Here is an 18,635-nt window from a genome sequence, read left to right as displayed (position 1 = left end):
TTCCTAACTCTCTTCCCTCTTCTGGGAAGAGCAGGTAAGTGACCTACTCTTCTACTCTAAGTGACTCAAAGACCTTTTGAGTGCGATGGTCACTTATGCTGGGGCAGATGTAGCTAAAGGTGTTTCCCAGTTTTCTGCGTCAAGATGTAATTAATACCTGGAGTAACTCTGGACACGAATGCTATCAAGATATCAGTCAGCAAGTCCGCAAACATTTTTGAACATCTATTTTGGGTCAGGCAATTTCATCAACATTGCTAATACATCAGTGAACAAACAATACAAGCTTCAAAGAGGTACAGACAGTAACCATATGAACAAATAAATACATATAACTTGAGATCCTTATAACTGACATGAAAGCATAATTGGGTGGGTGTGGTAGAGAGGGCTAAGAAGTAGCCTTGGGGAGGAGCTAGAGGCTGCGCAGACAAGCCAGTGTGGGACAACATGAGGGCAGGCTCCATCTACAGCCCCAAGAGGACTCCAATTTGATGAGTGATGCTCATCACAATACACAGTGGTCATAAGCTACCACTTACTAAGTTCCTCCTACGTGTCGGGCACTGTACTAGGCCCCATAGATCCGGCTGCTTCTTTAATTCCTCAGAGTTAGTTAAGGATAGAGCCAGTACTAGAACCAAGTCTGTCTGCTTCTGAAACCTAGTATTTATTAGGAGAAAGCTCATTCCATTTTCCAAGGACAGAAGACCACACATTGCTCTTTTTCCTGGAGATGCAACACTGGGGTTAAGTGGTTCTTAACGTTAACAGTTTCTCCCTAACAAGTTAGGCTACATTTTACTTTTCACTTCATTCCGTCACTCTTAGTTCCACCCTCCAGAGACCCTCCCCAACACCACACACAAAATCAGTTACATCCTATTATCTGATGCCAGTTATGCTGATACCTCAGAAGGGAGAAAAGTGTTTTTAGGAGTGGAGATTTTGTTTTTTTCCATTCTGTTCCCTCCCAGGAGGGAATCTCAATATTGTTTCTGAAATCAGACATTGTGTGTGGGTTTGGAACTGAGTGGGCAAGGGGATGGATATGTACCACACCTTATTTATTTTCTCTTCTGTGCAAGGAAGGGTCTCAGCTGTTTCTCCTCCCAAATTGAATTCTCTTACTGTTGAAGAATGACCCAAGCAAAGACATTTCCCAAACATCTGAAATCTGAGACTTGTGCCTGGAATCCATGAGGCTCATGGTTTCCAGATGGAGAGACCGGAAGAAGAGGAGGTGGGGGAACAGAGGAAGGAGGGCGGAGGATAAAAGGCAAGGGGAGGCCTGAACTCTGGATCACTCTGCCTGTGAACCGGGCCAGGCCTCTCATTTGTTCTGCAAGTCTGCCATCTGAGAACGTGCTAGGCCCAAAGAAACACAGCAGCTGTGCACATCCTCGTGAGACTGTTCCAGTGATTACTAGGAAGTAAGTCATCGTGAAATTGTCCCTTCTGAGGGCGGTGACTAACCACAGTAGCATGATACAAAAGAAAGCCCATGGCTTGGCTATGAAGAGGGGCATAAACACTCCAGACGGATTTTCTCACCATCTCGGAAACGACAAAACACAGACACTTCTAGAAATCTTGGCTTCTTTACACCACTTAACCAGATGCAACAGTGCACCCCCTGGTGACCTAATTCTTCCTCCACATGTCTTGTCCTCATGCCAGAGGTGGGGAAAGAGGTTTAAAAGGCAACCTAGTTTTGAGTAAATTAACAGGCAAGTATAGTTTGGCCATAAGTTGGCTAGGTAAGGTCTCAGAAGGAATGCTCTTTTCTGATCAGACAGGCCAGTATCTTCTAGGGAAAAAAGGAGTTTGGGGAAAAGAGATCAGAACCCCTGTTAGCAGATGGAAATTGGTTTTTTAAGTGCTGAGAAAATACCCATTTTTATTGTTATCAGTGGTTTCTTTACCATCATGGCCACCCATAATCACCCCACTGACAAGAGTCAACACCACCACCGCCACCAAGCCAAAGAGCAATCTTACTTGTCTATCATCGTTCTTCCCACTTGGAATAGGCTGAATCTGATACTAGGATATAGCCATCCAACTGGGTCAAAAGGTCCTAGAAGCCTGAATGTGTGGAGAGAAACCAAATACAGAAAAGTTACTTCCAATTAACACCTGCAATATCCAGATGTCCTAATAAAAACGGTGAGGCAGCAAATGGCGACCTTCAAGCCAGAGAATTACACTTGGACTCAATGTTTTCAAGAGCCAAGCCAAGTATTCAAGCTCCTCATACCCTGATCTTCTGGCCTGGGACATGTAAGTGTTCAACTACATTCTGGCTTGGGGGAGAAAGCAAGCAGAGGTGAACGTATTCTGTACTGGCATGACTTCAACAGACCATTCATCTCAGCCTGAGGTATGAAGGGATACTGCCTGCCTCCTCAGGCTGAGCAGTGCCCAGAATTTATGAACTTCTTCACAGTATGATGTGAATCTGGGGCCTGAGCCAGGCATTATCATCAGGAAAAGGTGGACAATTTCCCTCTCCCTCCCCACTCCTTTTCCTATTGCTGATTGTGCTGTTCAGACATGAACTACGATTTAACGCCTTCTACTGCTAAGGGTGTTACAAAATATTGCTTGCAATGTAGTCATAAAAAGTGTTTAAGTAAAAGAAAGAGAAAGACAGAAAGAAAACAAGAAAGTAGAAAAAAGAGAAAATTATAGCAAACGTCAAAACTCATCCTTACCACAAGCAGATGGAGAGGCAGGGGAAAATCTTTGCCTGTATACCAAACGGAATGCAGCTGATTAACTTACATCATTTCTATACACAATCAACAGTGTTGAAAGCAGTGCATCTTGTGATAAAGGATAGTTCCAGTCACACGTTTCTCAATTTCTTCACCTCAGGGTCATCGGATCAGGGCCAGATTGCCACAAAGGGCTCAATGACCCATGGGAAGTGAATCATGTTTTCATTCCAGGGCTTAATATATGCATTACGTCACTATTAGAAGCAAGCGACTCTGTGGTCGATGGCTCCAATGTGGATTAAGGTCAAAAGTGGCCCTGGAGACCAAATTCCCTAGTGAGGGTTTGCCACACAGCTCCATGTGTCCTTTGCTTCTGAATTCCTCCTTCTCCTAGCAACAACTACTAAATACCAGCTTCCCAGGCTAGTATTATGTCTACATAAGATTTATTTTTCTTTCAGCAAAGAACTGGAGAAATACAAGAAAGAACCTGGTATTACAGGTTAAATTGTGTTACATCCAACTTGTGGTGAGGGTCCAGTTTCTTTTTATTATGCCCCAATTTTGCTGTAATGACTATTGCTTGAAATAAATGGGGAATTGACAGGGGCTGAGAGATAACAGGGATGCTTAAGTGATTTTTATAGTAGCAGTATTTGTTGTAACAGGATTTGACCTGTATTCTGGTTATTAGTTTTATTCATCAATTGGAAACTTGGCACTTCCATTGTTCATGCCATTATATGCAAAGCACTGTAGCATGAAAGTCACTTACAAAGCTATGAAAAAACTCTCTAAACACAAGAGGCTCCTGGAACAATAAAACCTCAGGTGGGGGATGTTTTGTCTTAACTAAATGTTCTGGAGAGTCCAAGGTTTATTCCTTTAACCCCTAAAAGGGGAATTTGTTTCATTTTTCTTTGCCTTTGTGATAGAAATATTTCTAAAATGTTTGATATGCAAATTCTTGCTTTCTTCTGAGCATAACTTAGTTTCTTTAGGTGTGACGCTCAGGGTCATCACTTTGAGTATAATTACACAGTCCTATGATATGAGGTGTTTAGAAACTGAGATGTGTAAAGAGCTGTTTTGGGCACTAAATGCCCCCCTAAAACAGTGCTTTTTGAGCTCTTCAGTCTACTTAAACTTTTTCTGTCTTCTCTATTGCTGTCAACTCCTTCTCCTTCTTAAGTTTCCTCTAGAAATCTGTTTTCCGCCCTTAAATTTATCTGCTGTAGGCTTGGAAACCAGACAGCAAACATTTAGAACTATGTGTGAAACAGGAATAAATAGGTTCTGAGTAGGTGCTTTATGGGTAGACAGATGGCCTTTCTCTTATGTGTTTGCTTCATACTATTTATTTCAACTGGTCAGAAGTCTTGTTTACTCACTTCTTAGTTCTCAGTCATTTTTGAATGGGTCCAGCAGAGGTTTCAGATTTTTCCAGTTCTGTCTCACTTACTGTCAAACCACCTGTGCAGATTTCATGTTTAAGAAATAGGGATAGGTGAAGCTGACTGAGCCGTAGGTAAATGAGTTGTGACTGACTCCCTAAAATGGTATGAAGGTCGTGGGCCATTTTTGTAAGGCAAATGGTATGCTATGGCCATGAGGGTTCAACTCAGTAAATGAACTATAAAACAGACAAGCTCCGTCTGCAGTCCCTTTCCAAGAATATGAAGCTGGCCTACTGTCAAGCTGTTGGAGACGCCTTCAACATGTTTAATTAAATTACAGGCTCAGTGCCAGAGTTGGCTGACTTTTGGGATTCTAAGACTATGGCAAAAGAAGCCATGGCTTTGCCTCTCCTGGTGATTTCATTATTTATGGCCTTGGAATAAAGGAGATAAAGCAGTCTAAAAGCTTCCTCCTTCCAAAAGTGCAGTTTCAGGTCAGAAGAGAATTTCACTGCTCACCTTAACCCTCCTTCCCTCACTGTACACTGTACTTTGCAAACTGTACAAAACAAGGCCTAAAAAAGACAAACTCCTTCGCCCCAAGGCCATACTGTATGTGTTTGTGGAGAGGGGGTGGATGGGTGAAGGTTATTCACCAGCATCAGCTGGAATCTGTGCAGCTAGGAGAGGAGCGCTTTAGAGCCAGGGGGTAAAGTCTGCTAGACCTGGGTTTAAATCCTAGCTTCCCATTTATTAGGGTGTGACCTTGGGCAGCGTATTTAACTCTCTGATTCCTGAGCAATAAAATAGAGGATGATAATATTAGTGCTGTGAGAAGTAAATAACGTAAAAGGCAACTAGGACCGTGCCTGGCCCAGAAAAAGACCTCACTAAACGGTAGCTATTATTATTAACAAAATGAATGATTTAACCTGGAGACTCTAATATTTAACGAGTACAGATACTCAATGCAGCCAGTTATTGACTTTAAGCCGCCTTTCGTTTTGTTTTCTTTTCTGTGACACCTTCTTCTCTTGTTAATACTGGCAGCCTGACTTTCTGCTGGGTGTACTCACCTCTGGTGCCTTGTGAAGGCCAGGAGATATTCTAGACCAGCTGCAATTTCACTTTTATGAGTGTAAAGGAAATGGGCCCACCTGTAAGTTGGACCAAGCAAAGATCAATGAAACAAAATAAAGAGTTGTAGCTTTCAGAGCGAAAGACAATAAATGAAAAAGGGCTGAGGCAATGGGATGCGGTATTGAGATACTGGCACCAGGAAGTAGGGAAGAAAACCTCCAAACGCATTGTGGTTTGTTAAAACACCGAGACTCCCAAGTACTACAGTGCTTGGCAATCCCATCCCACCAGGCAGAGGTGTGCTTAGCAACTGGGGAGGGAGGAAGTGGGCCTAATGATTGCTACAGGGGACAAGGGTCTCCCGGCCTGGCTTTATCAGCGTGGCTCACCGCATGACCTTGAGTGGCTGACTCCCTCTAGAACCCTATCTTGAACAATCTCTCCAAAGTTCACATACAGCCTCTAGCTAACTAAAGGGGTTTGATGGAGACAAATCTGTTAAAAAAAGTTTTTACAGCAGGGTTCATAAACTGCAGCTCCTCCAGACACTTGCTGGTGGGTTTTAAGGATGGATTTTAAAAATTGAATTGTAATGCCTTTAGGTAGGAACTGTACCTTCTAATTCATACAGTATCTACTATATTGAGTTTTCACATTTTGCCTCTTGATTTCAATGCATCCTCTGCTCCTGATATTACAAACTGGACTAGAATTGCTTCATTTAGAACTTAATTCTCTCTCTTCATCAGTTATATCAAATGTGTACTTCTAAGGCTCCCCAAAGATGATTTTGCTGGCCTAACTGTAATTTGCTCTATGAAGGTTTTTTTTCTAGCAAATATGGTAAAAATTAAAGTGTGACCACCACCCTGGCTAATCCAAATTGTAAAGCTTTAACGTTATTTGAAAACATCATTCAGGACCAAGCATTCTTTACTTTATAATCTACTTTGCTCAGAAAATTTAACCTAGGCATGGATCATTTCACTTTGAGGAGAAAACATTTCTTTAAATAACAATGACTTTAAGTCTGTCCTTTTGCCACTCCCAGAGATCTCCTAAGCTATGCTAGAGAAGTCAGGGGCAAATGAGCGTCCCACCTCTCATAACCAAAACACCATCATCTCCAGCATTATCCCAGTTAACAATGCAGATCACCATGAATATTTACACCTAGCAGGGTCCTTTGTGAACAACTCTGAGACACAAATGGTATTTCCAGTAATAGTTTATTGATTTCCAAATGCACGGGGGCACTGAGTCCAAACATCCTGGGAGAGCAGTAAATCTTTCTTACAAAATAATTTACAGTATGAAAATGAAATACTGAAACATTAACTCAAATGTGTAATTCCCGTGAAAGACTGAGTGCTCCCTTGTTTAATGTAAAGTGTGAAAGAGGAAGATGACTGAGGAGGGCATGTGACTGTGCACAGGAAAACAGGCAGAGGACAAGGGGTTCGTTGGTTCTCCCCATCCACGCAGTGTGGCCTGTCACTGTAGAAAGATTGGTCAGGTTTAAGCCCCATTAAGTATAAATCTACTGTCCCCTCAAGGTCATATCAAGCCTAGCATGGGCTCTGCGGCACTTTTTGTACCAGTATACCCACTAGTGTCTTAATTTATTTTTATTTTCCTGCCCTGGCGTGAACAAGCGCATGTTCTTGTGTGTTCTTGGTTCCAAAGGCTACTGGTTTACTAGGCAGTCCCCATGGGCCTTATAGCTCTTGGAACGGGCTGTGGTGGGGCTTCAGAAACACCATTGGGTAAGGCAATATTAATGAGATCTGAAGTCTCCCCTGCAGGCCTGCAGGCCTTCTTTTCTCTCAGGGCTGGGCTGAGTCCATTCATAATGAGATAGATTTGCTTTTTAAACAGAAAATTCCAGTTGTGCTAGGCACACCGTAAACATGCAACTAATTTTCTTATCGAAAAGCATGTGTTGAACAGCTACTGAGTGTGGCATGTCAGGTATTGGCAAGAGAATATTTTCTAGGTGGAGGAGAGGACTTCCTAAGCCCTGCCACTCCTATCGGTCGTGAATTCTGCAGCCGTGCCCTCAGGCCTGACTAGAGTGGTTAGACTCTCAGGTCACCAAAGATTCTGGGTGTCCAAATTTCCCATATCATTAGACACCTTGGAGTAGGGCTGGAGTGCGATTTCCCTCAGGGCTGTCACCTTGGCTCAATGCTTTAGGAGCTGACAACCTTTGCCAAGGAGTTGCTCTTCTTGTTAGCATCTTGTAAGCAAGCAACTAAGCCCCATTATCTGGTGACACTTGTAATCAGGGCTGGCAGAAACCTCTGCGGTGGTATGCGAGATAATGAAGCAGCTCTGAATTTGAAGCAGCTCTGAATGAAGCTCTGAATTTCTCTCACTTGTTAAACTGTGTGTGTGTGTGTGTGTGTGTGTGTGTGTGTGTACATATCAGGTGTTAGCAGGAAAGTCTATGTTCACAGGACTTTGAATTACCACATCCTCACAGACTGGCTAGGTTTACTAAAATATGAAGATTTCCTTTTCTGCAGCAGTGTAGCAGCTGACATTTTCAAATAAAGTTAGAGAGCAGAACACTCCTCACTTCTACTATTTCTGAGAAGTTCCATACTCCTGAAGGCCTAAAAACACTGTATTTATGGGGGATGGCACCAAAAGGAAAGGTGTCCTCCAACTCCTGGGGGCAGGCTCAAGTTAGCAATATGTACTTAATGTATCTGCTAAAGTAGAAGAATAAGGCTAACTTGCTGCCATTTCTGAGCCTCAACTATAGCCATAAAATGTAATTTTGAAAAAGAATCCATAGAGTGGAATGGTCAGACTGCAGGGGGGGAACCTGCAGCCTTTTTCTCTCTCTTTTTCTCTCTCTCTGTTTTAGGCATACACAGAGTTAGGAAGAGCCGGGTATTGGCAAGTCACTCAAGGCAAGTGACTCTTGCCCTCCAAATCTGTATTATCATCTGAGAAATGGGTCCTCATAGTTGGTCCTCAATATTTTAAGTCATTTCCCTTTCTAGGCTGTCAGAGCAGAGACTCCAAGCAATTCTTGGAATTGTCCTGGATTTAATGACAATCAAATCAAAGGACAAACCCCCTCTTAGCCTCCAGATACCCAACCTTTGGAAGGGAGCCAGGGATTGCCGTGAGGACCCAATTCATTCTGAAGACATTCATTACCTGCCTCCCTTGATGACTTCTCCCTAGGGATTTCTGCAAACCCTGCAGCCAGTTAGGACACAGTTGTGAGCAACTCTTACTGACCTGGTAGGAGGGAAGTCTCATCATGCTTGGGGCTTAAGGCCGAGAAGCATGCTCCAGCTTTAAGGAAGCTGGTGCCACTGCAGGAAGCATACGCTGATAAATGCTGCCGGCAGGAACTCAGGAGCCTGGGCAGAAGCTGCTGAGCTGTGTTTAATGCTTCCCTGGTTAAAGTTTTATCAGGCGCTGAAAACAGCAGGAGCCCACAAAGCAAATCTGAAATCCTTTCTAAGTAAAAGCGAAAGTGCTTTCCTTGAGGATTACAGAGTACGATCATTTATTGAGACAGGCTGGCATGTGTTTGTATTTCCATTCATATCCATTGCATAAATGCCTGGGTTTCCCAAATACTGATCTAAAGTAATAACGTATGATCAGGTACGGAGGAGCCAGTGATCTGTCCACTGCTAAAATAAGGCTACTACTTGGAGATTCAACAATACTTACTGGGGAAAGACAACACAAGCTTCCAAATCCTAAATTCTTCTTAATATTCTGATTTTTAAACTCTTTTAAGAATGGCCACTGGTCCTTCTTTAGGAGTAGTTTCTTTGGATGTGGTTGGGGGTTGTAATTAGTGGTATGCCCAAACCGCCAGTCTTCGTGGGCAGAAAGGTAAAGCACCGAAAATGTCTTAGTCATTTGCTGGCCACCAGTTGGAGAGAAAAATAACTGTGTGTTTTTTTTAAACAGCCCAAACTACTCTCAGCCCCAATGTCCCAACAACATATTTAGTGAGCAAGGGTAATCCTAACCCAGAAGCATATACACCTGGTAGCTTCCTGGCCTCAAAGAAACAATCATTTCATAGCATGCACAGGACTGAACAGTGATATAGACAGGATTCCTATAGTAAGTAAGCATTGTTTCTCCCTCAAAACCATCCTGCACACACATATCGGTTGGCCCTAAAGCTCTGTGATAGGTATACAGGCAGGCAGGCAGGCAGGCAGGCAGACAGGAAGAGGAACTCCCCTCAGTGCAGCTCCTTTGTTTCTGCCTCAGAGGCACTAGAAGTCTAGGTCCTGAGTCAACAGAAACCCTAAGGCTGCTTGGATGTAGTTCCAATTGTACTTCTCAGAAGCGAACACCAAAATACCACTAAAGGCAGAGGAGAGGGAACACCACCCCACTCGCTAATAAAAATTCTCTGTGAAGTCTCCTATTTTATCTTTACTGTTTATGTATACAAACATTCTATTTCATAATATAATTGTGTTTGTTTTATCTAAAAATAATGTCATTCCCTGACTCCAAACCATTTGTTAAGTAAAACTCCTGTTTCAGAAGACGCATGTTTTTTAGTTTGCAGTTTTGTATTCCCTAGTACATCATTGCTTATTTAGGAGTAAAAAACTTGGTTGTAAGGAAATGTGCTTTGGGAGTGGGGAAAGACCAGAGTCCAACCACGGTGAGTCTCTGCTCACGTTACTTAAGAGGAGAGAGCCAGGGTGTGGGAGATGACCTGGAGGTGGGGAGAGCCAGGGGAAGAGGGGTCCCCGCTGGAGTAAAAGGAAGGTATATCTGCCAGGAGATGGAGCTCGATTCAACACACCACAGAGGGCCAAGAATTCTCCCCACACTGCATTTAAGCCAAATTAGGCTAAGCTGGGGGAGGGGGAGCAAAACCTACACTGAAAATTCCCATTTGTAATACACATTCCAGACTTTCATGCTGTGACAAGACCCATAAAACCTCAGAGTCCACTCAGATAATTCAGGTTCCATCAGATCCTTTAGTGACTATTTTGGAAACTTAGGCAATTTGAGTTCAGAAATACTGATTTCGATTTCAACTTTTAATCAGATCTCTTTGGTCCTTTTTTTTTGAAAAAAAAAAAAAAAGGTCATTTCTTTTCTATCTCTTCAATCTTTTTTTTTTTTTTTTCATTTCCACAGCACTGAATTATGAATCTGAAATCCTGGATAACCTCATGTACTAAAAATATCTCTATATATTTCTAACTTTTAACTCTTTATCTGTTTTCAAGCCATCCATATTATTTCATGAAACCACATTTTCACAGATGTATTAAATGGACTTTTAGAGACGAACTATGTGGGTTGATTCGGCCCTACTTTTCCCTCATTTATTCCATGCTTCAATATGAATAAAGTGTGGTTTTATTAGCAGGTAGGGAAACAAATTCTGACTGCCCTTCAAGATTATTCCAGATCCTTCTTAATGAAGTGATACCGTTTGGGTATACAATATGACAGGGGCTGGCTTTCCTGAGCCAAGTTCAAAGCAGCCATCGAGGGATTTACCTGAAGGACCCTTTAATTGCTCCTGGTTGATCAAAGGGGCATTTTCCTTGACCTATCACGACAAGAGAATGAGAAGCACAGTCAGTAAGAGTAAAACTGGTCATTCCTTGGAGAGCTATGTGCCTGCTGTGGATCTGGGGAGGCATCTGGTGGAAGCACGTTTGTTGCTGGGCAGCTTTCACAGGAATCAGAAGCCATTACATATACGCCGTCATATACACACAAGGGGAAGGGATGATTTTCCACTGGGGATGGCAGGCCTTCATGTGTCTTCTTCTTCACTGGCACCACTACAAAGGAAAGGAGAACCAAGTGAGTTAAGACTTCACAAGAAGGGGGGCAGCCTAGTCTACTGACAGAAGGCACAGGCTCTGCTGTCAGACGCCCCTGGATTCCAGCCCTAACCCTACCGCTGCTGGGCACTGTGGCCAGGGGCAAGTTACTTAGCCTCTCTACGTTCTGATTTCTTTATCTGACTGCAGAGATAATGATGATAATAAAACCTACTTTCTTAGATTACTGGAGGAATAAATAATACATATAAAATGCCTGTGCCTGGTACACAGTAAGTGAATAGCTATTTAAAGGAGCAGGTGAGGGTCATGATATTTTTTTAACTTGACAAAATAAACTGCTGGTGAAAATCAGGAGTTTGACGTCCCCTAAGCCTTAAAGCCACCTACTGTTAGAAAAGAAAGGCAAAGAGAAGCTATCATTCTGCACGCCAAATGGCACTTCTCACCTGGAATAAAGCCAAGGTTTTAATTCATGCCACAGGGACAGTCACCGGGTTTAGATGTCACCTCCTCAGAGAAGGTATTCTATCTAAGTCAGGCTCCCTGGTTACTCTCCATCTCCATCTTCTTTCTTTCATAGCCCTTATCATGTCCTATAAATCATCTGTTTGCTATTTACTCTCCCCTCTACCCCCACCAGAGCATAAAAGAATAGCAATATTGTCTATTTTATCGACTACTGTTTATCTAGCACTAGGACTGTGCCAGGCATATAGAAGTGTTCAATAAATAGTTGTTGTAAAAAGACAGTGAAAAATAAAAACAGGAAGGGAGAGAAGGAAGGAGCTGAAAGAATGGTCAGTCATGACTGACTTGACCAGGGCATCCTAGATGTCAGTAGTATTTCAGTGGCCAAAAAATGAGTTGTGAGTCTCAGAAGCATGGCTAGAACGTCAGCTGCTCAGGGTTAGAGCCTCCCTGGCTTGGTCCTGGGAGAGAACATTGTTGATACAAGCACTAGGGCAAGAAAAAGTCAGGGCCAGAAAAAGACTTACAAGGACACTTAGAAGGACAAGAGCAGCAAATGTGCCTAGTTTCTCCTCCTCCACCACTTCTAGAGGCCACTGTCCTTAAAATAATAACAAGAGCCAGCTTGATCAAGTGTGCCAGGGGCACTGAGCTAAGCGTTCCTCACCCATTCTTTCTATTAGTCCTCACAATAATCCTAGGATGTAGGGACTACTATTATTATTATTACTCTCCCCATTTCGCAAATGAAGAAAGTGGAGCTCTGAGAGATGTAAAATCCTTGGTCACATAGTAAGGCCTGCGTCCTTAAAACTTAAGGATTAGTTTCGGCTGGATAAAGTCTGAAGCAGGCGAGTTAGGGAGCTTGGAAGGGAGGTAAATCCCCCTTCCTCTGGTAGAGGCAGGAGTTAGGGAAGAGGACAGGCCTGGGGTGTACATCAGCGCCCTGCTATGACCTAGAAATGTTTTTTATCTCACAAGGGATTATCTACGTCTATATAAAAACCTGTGCTTTTTTGCATCCCTCTGGGAAGGCCTTTAAGGGAAAATATCCTAGACGACGGACCTGTAGTACTTCTGCTCAGGGCGAAACATTTCGAGGCATGGAGCGTGAAATTAAGGCACATGTACTCAGGAGCCAAAAGAACCAACAGCAAGCCTCGCTATCCAAATTCTGCCCTGTTTCCATTCCCTTTTCCTGCCTGCTGTCCGATCACGGGATGAAGGGTGCATGCTAGGAAGGGCTGGACAGTGGACCGTCATTAAGGAGCAGTGCTTGGTGGCATCTGTCCCAAAGGGAACAAAAAGGGTCTTTCATGAAAGCGTCTCACTAGAACCAAGACCCAGTTGGAACCGGTGCCATTGTCTCCCCTTTGGTATTATATCCAAAGCGAGCTCAATGTGCTTTTGTCAATTTTCCTTCAAATATGAGAGGTCTAGCACAAGCAGGTGCCCCTTCCTTCAACTGCGGTTCATTATTCAGCATTCTTAACTTGAGATGCATAGTTTAAAGGGTTCATGAACCTACTGGAGTTGTATACAAAATTTTGTCTGTGTGTTCCTTGTCTGAGAGAGGCCATAATTTTCATCATATTCACAAAGAGGTCAACAACTCCACAAAACTGAGTATAATGAAATTATAAATAAACTAACTTCTTTTCGAGTTGCCAAGTCCCTTATTATAAGATGTGCAGAGCTGACTTGGGGAACAGATCAAAAACCCTGACTGATAAAATCTTTTCTTACTATCCTAAAAGAGATCTGTTCTTGGGCCTGAATGACACAGCTCATCTCACAGTTTAAAAGCCTAAGACCTTGGAATTCTGGCATATCACTGGTTAATTTGACTATCTACTCTGTGTTAGGCATAACACTAGGCACAACAACGAACAAGATGAAATCACAGTAGTTGCCCTCATGGACTTCAGAGCCTAGTAGCTGACAGAGGGAGGGGGGAAGGGGAGGGACGGAGGGGGAGAGAGAAAGAGAGATAGAAAGGGGAAGGGAGGGAGAGAGACATATTTTTGTCCAGAATAGCATCTTCAAATAAATCATACTCATTTTCATAATTAATGAAATTAATTTTTTGCCACAATAAAGAAGAAAAAATCGTAACTGAATCTATAGCATACAGCTTTGTTCACCTTGTGTGTGTTCTCTCCTGGAGGGTCACACAGTATCATTAGTGTGAGATATCATCTGAATGTCCCTTCTTCACTCTGTATATAAGCTGATCTGTGTTCACAGGATTTTATCTTAAATAGTCTATAAGAGTCTACTTTCTCCAAGGGAAGTAACACAGCCTTCCACCTCAGCCACTTGTCATCCCCCTCTGAAACATCTACCACTCACACTTACATTTATAATTGGAGTGATACTCAGAGGATATTGAAATTTTGAGTGTCTGTTCTGTTGTTGTTGTTTTGAGAATAAACTAAGGGTGTTAGATAGATAGCCCATTCTGTAGTAGGTATTTACCATGAGAGAAGCAGTATTATATAATGGCTTTGAAGTCACCAAACTAAACTAGGTTCAAATCCCCGCTCTGGCACTAATGAGCTGTGCAACTTTGGATGAGCTGCTCAACCTCTCTGAGTCTCAGTTTCCTTGCGGTAATAGTTACTGTATATCTTACAGGGTTATTGCGAGAGTTTTCTGTATTTTATGCAATATAAATACTTTAAAATGTTGGCTCCCTTCTTCAACCTGCTTTTCTTCTTATCCAGAATCAACACCTGCCTAACTTTCCTTCACCGTTGTTCTTCTGGCATCTGAAATGTTACACTCCAGAGCAAGTGCGCTCTTATCCCCAGATGTCCTTACATTTCTGGAATGCCCTTCTTTGCTTCCTTCGAGAGTTTTTAAAATGACAACTCCAGACCTACAGATACTGAATAGAAAGTAAGTCTGAGTTCCATGGTTCTGACCCTTCTACTTGACAGGTCTCTAGAAAAGTCAGTCCCTGCCAAACACCGGTGAGGACATACTGAGCGAAGCCCAGTTAACTGGTGTCAGTCACAGAATGATCCAGTTTGAGAGTGCTAATGTGTCTAAAAGCAGCGGTTTTAAAACCGAGGTACACATACCTTTGTGGTACCTAATGATTTTCCAGGAGGTATTCGGTCATTGGTAGTTCAAAGGAAATTAATGTCCAGATCCTTACCTTCCATACATACTCATTGTTAAAACTGACCTCTCTAAGGGCTTCCCTGGTGGCGCAGTGGTTGAGCGTCCGCCTGCTGATGCAGGGGACGCGGGTTCGTGCCCCGGTCTGGGAAGATCCCACGTGCCGCGGAGTGGCTGGGCCCGTGAGCCATGGCCGCTGAGCCTGCGCATCCGGAGCCTGTGCTCCGCAACGGGAGAGGCCACAACAGTGAGAGGCCCACGTACCGCAAAAAAAAAAACCCAAAAAACTGACCTCTCCCGGAACGTGCTTGTGATCTACAAGTTCTCTCTTCAGCTACTCTCACTTTTTACAGTCACCTTACTCCTACTTCAGAAAAGAAATGCATACCCCTCATCCTCCCGAATCTCACCATGGGACAATTTTAGAATGCCTTGCTTCTAAGAGGAGTCCTATGAGAACAGGGTAAGAAATAGTGAAGGATATAATTCCTTATTCCATCCAGGTAATAAACTCTTGGCAAAGCTGTGTGCCCTTATCTGTCCACCCACAGATCTAAGAATTCATATTCAGAAATGAGATGGTTGTCATGAAGTGTGTACTAATATGTTTATTTTAATCGACAAAATGAAATCAGACTTGGATCTGACAGAAAGCAAGACTGATTTGGCTGGATGGTTTGACCATGAAAACCATCTTTGCCAATGAGATTACACAGTGAATCTCGCCTGGAAATTTAATATGCTAAATCTGTAGTGCCGAAGTTTTGACAAAAATGTATATAAAGCTCGTACTATGCAGTATGTCAGAATTAACATCCTTCTCAACTGTCTAAACTTGACATATAACTTCAGGAGTTAACTTAAAATGGGCAAGGAGGCACATAATGTTTTCTAAATTATTTGGGGGGTATAAGAACAAAAAGTGTAGCTAAAGGAACTGAGAGTTCCTAAATCACGACCGGGAGAGTGATGTGACACTTAACACCCCCTAGGGGTAGGGGTCCAGGTAACAGAATGGGACGAAGGAGCCCAGCCAGCAGAATGCTGTGTCCCCTCTGCCAGTTGGGCACGCTCTCTCATGAGCAACCCTTTCTGTCTTGTTGTGCCTGTGAAATTGAACTGTTAGAGGCACACCCCAAGCCCCAGTCCTATTCAGCCCCTAAGCACATGCTCATAAAGTGATTAAGGTCAAGGAGTGTTTTCACTGCCTGACAAGCTTTAAGACAGTCCATACAGATAGGCAGCTCCGTTTTTCAGCTTCTGTCCCCAGAGATGGACACTTATAAGAGGAAGTTAATAAATGAGGTGGGTAGGCACTCTGATCTCGGAAGTTAGTCTCTTTTCCTGAGAATACAATACAACTTAATTTGATTTGGCATCACTTATATCGCTGAGTCCTTGGCTATTTATTCATTATTGATGTAAAAAGGATTATTCACTTAAGAGGATGGAGAAATTAAGAGGTATCAACAAGGAAGGAAGGCTAGATTCAGTTGAGATGCAAAAAGAAAGATGTAGTATTCTCCAGAAAGGACGCCACATAGGTGTCGTATGAGGAATTCATGGAAGTCTCCATTCACCATCTGAGGCTGCAGCTGCTCACTTCCAGTGAGAATGTGATCGGCCTAGCTGGGGGATGGGCCAAACGCCCTGACCCGGAAATACTCCTCCACCAGACAGAGCAGAGCTGCTACTTCTGTCTCCCGTGTCACCTGTCCCAGTAGCCTGGGCTGAAAGTGAGGGGTTACTGTGCTATGAGGAATCAGAACTTACATATTTAGCTGCTGCCTGTGGAACTAATACAAATTAGTTTTAAGAGATGTAAGTGTACATTTAAAAGATACAAGTACAAAATAAAGTAAAATGTCCTCCCCGTTTATCCTGGGTTAACTGAGAAAAACATCAGAGGGCTTCACAGCTCTAGTCCTGGCTTTGCTGTGTGACTCCGGACCCAGTTTCCCCATCAGGGAAATTAGGACACCTCGCCTTGTAAGTGAAATTTACAAAAATTCAAACCAGACAAAAGCAAAGCTCCTTTCTGACTTACACATTTGCTGAGCTAATTCATTAGAGCTCATTTATACTGTTTTTTTCTCTTGCTTCCTATGCACTGCCCTCTTTCCCCATTCCTCTCCAACTCAATCTGAAGGCTGACCTCAACATTCCAAGTTCTTTCACCTCTTTTTCTGGCTGGGCCTAAATGCCAGGTTGATGAATTGTACTATTTGATCAATACCTAGTGCACACCCTAGTACAGTGAGCTCTATGGGCAAATGATTTCCTGTGATTTCCCAATTCATCGTGGTTCTTAAAGTGGTACCAACCCTTGTTGTGCCTTCCTTCGCAAATCACAGGAAACAGGGAGAAGGGCTCTTCTCTCTCTAGATCACGTTATACTTGATCTCATGAATCTTCTCTCCTTCAGTAATGACCACTGTTCACAGACGGCTGACTTAATGCTCCAGGCACTGTGCTAAGCAATTCATATACACAATCTCACCAAACCCTAACAGTAGCTTTAGGATAAGTATCATCATCTCCATCCTACAGATCAGAGTAGTGAGGCCAAGAGAAGCTACGTGACTTCTTTGAGGTACACAGCTTGTAAATGGTAGATCCAGCTTATGCAGACTCCAGAACCCTCAGATATGAAAATGCACTCGTGTAAGAAGACAGACATAAACCTGATCTTCTGACCCCTGGTTACCCAGACAATAAGTGACAGCCACTGAAGACTAAGATCTCTGAGGTTCAATTTTTTACCTGAAAAATAGGACGATAATATCTATTTCCAAGGGTTGTTGTAATGAGTTGGAAAGTACTTGCAAGTTCTTCTTTAAGATGAAAAAATGCCAGAAAAGGGTAGGATGACTACAGAAGGAGAAGGAAGTAGACACTGGGTTTGCCTTTCAGCCCTCACAGCTGCCTCTGCCCCTATAGACCGACACAGGCACCTGTGAGACAGGTCTGGGGCTCCAGGGCGGCCTCAGGTCCACACACTGACCACAGTGCTAAGTTTGATCTCCATGTACCTTGCAACCTGTTTACCGTTTTTATAGGTGGCTGCCCTTCTTGCACTCCACTTGGGGTGGTGGCCCGTTTCTATGGAGGATGGAAAGGTGCCAGCAGGCCTGTTCAGGCAGGGCCCTTTGATAGGGAGACACTTGAACAGAAGTAACAGGCAGGCTTCTTAGCCTGCCAGTGTCCCATGTGCTCTCAGAACTCCCTTCCTTAGGATTGAGTCTTCTGTTACTGCTGCTGCTGGATTTATAATGGAATCAGTTCCAGCCTTTTTAAATTCAAAACGCAACTTTTTGTTTTTCGCTGATCTGTATTTTCTGTAGCAAACACGGATTGCTTCTATAAAAAGAAAAAAAAACCCATAGTGTTATCCACTGGTGATAATCAACATTAACACATTGAAATATATTCATCTATACCCCTCCTATGCATATGTAAAAATATATACTTCACAGGCTCTTTCATAATCTATTTTTTCATTCAACTATCAATCACGAATACCTTTATCAAGAAATGTATTTCTCTAAGATTATGGTTCACGATTAAGTTGTATGGATTTATCATACCTAATTATTAGACACAAATTACTTCTACCTTTTCACTATAACCTACACCTCTGTGACACATATTTACGTTGGTGAATCTTTAGGTTCACCCTTAATTATTTCCAAAGAAAAAAATTCCCAGAAGGGAAACTCCTGGGTCAAAGTAAAAATTACAAAGATAGTACAGAGGGTTCCAATATCTAGTTTCCTCTATTATTAACATCTTACATTAGTGCATTTGTTAGAATGAATCAACAAATTTGGAATACTAGTATTAATGCTAGTATTAACTGAAGTCTAGATTGTATTCAGATTCCCTTAATTTTTCGCTAACGTCCTTTTTCTGTTCCAGATTTCACCTGAGATACCACATTATATTTAATCACCAGGTCTCCTTAGTCTCCTCTTGGCTTTGACCGTTTTGATGATCTTGACAGTTCTGAGGAGCATCGGTCA

The 18,635-nt window shown here is 42.7% G+C and overlaps 1 protein-coding gene across 4 annotated transcripts in view; it reads right to left on the bottom strand.

Moving 5' to 3' along the window:
* Positions 1-212: 212 nt before the first annotated feature.
* TRIM44 (tripartite motif containing 44) overlaps positions 213-18,635 on the bottom strand; it is a 118,810-nt gene continuing 100,387 nt past the window's right edge. For 2 of the 4 annotated variants that reach the window (XM_032640525.1, XM_032640524.1), the window contains exon 6: positions 213-11,013. Coding sequence is in view for 2 of the 4 variants with exons in the window: in XM_032640524.1 (XP_032496415.1) it covers positions 11,002-11,013 (12 nt within the window). In the remaining 2 variants the exon portion in view is untranslated. Of the gene's footprint in view, positions 11,014-17,661; positions 17,974-18,635 lie in introns of all 4 variants that reach the window. The other 2 variants (XR_004351120.1, XM_032640527.1) reach the window with 2 other exon arrangements.

The sequence above is a fragment of the Phocoena sinus genome, chromosome 8 (assembly GCF_008692025.1).
Source record: "Phocoena sinus isolate mPhoSin1 chromosome 8, mPhoSin1.pri, whole genome shotgun sequence".
In the NCBI taxonomy this organism is placed as follows: domain Eukaryota; kingdom Metazoa; phylum Chordata; class Mammalia; order Artiodactyla; family Phocoenidae; genus Phocoena; species Phocoena sinus.
Note: the sequence above shows the minus strand (reverse complement) of the source record. Positions and strands in the feature narration are given on the sequence as shown.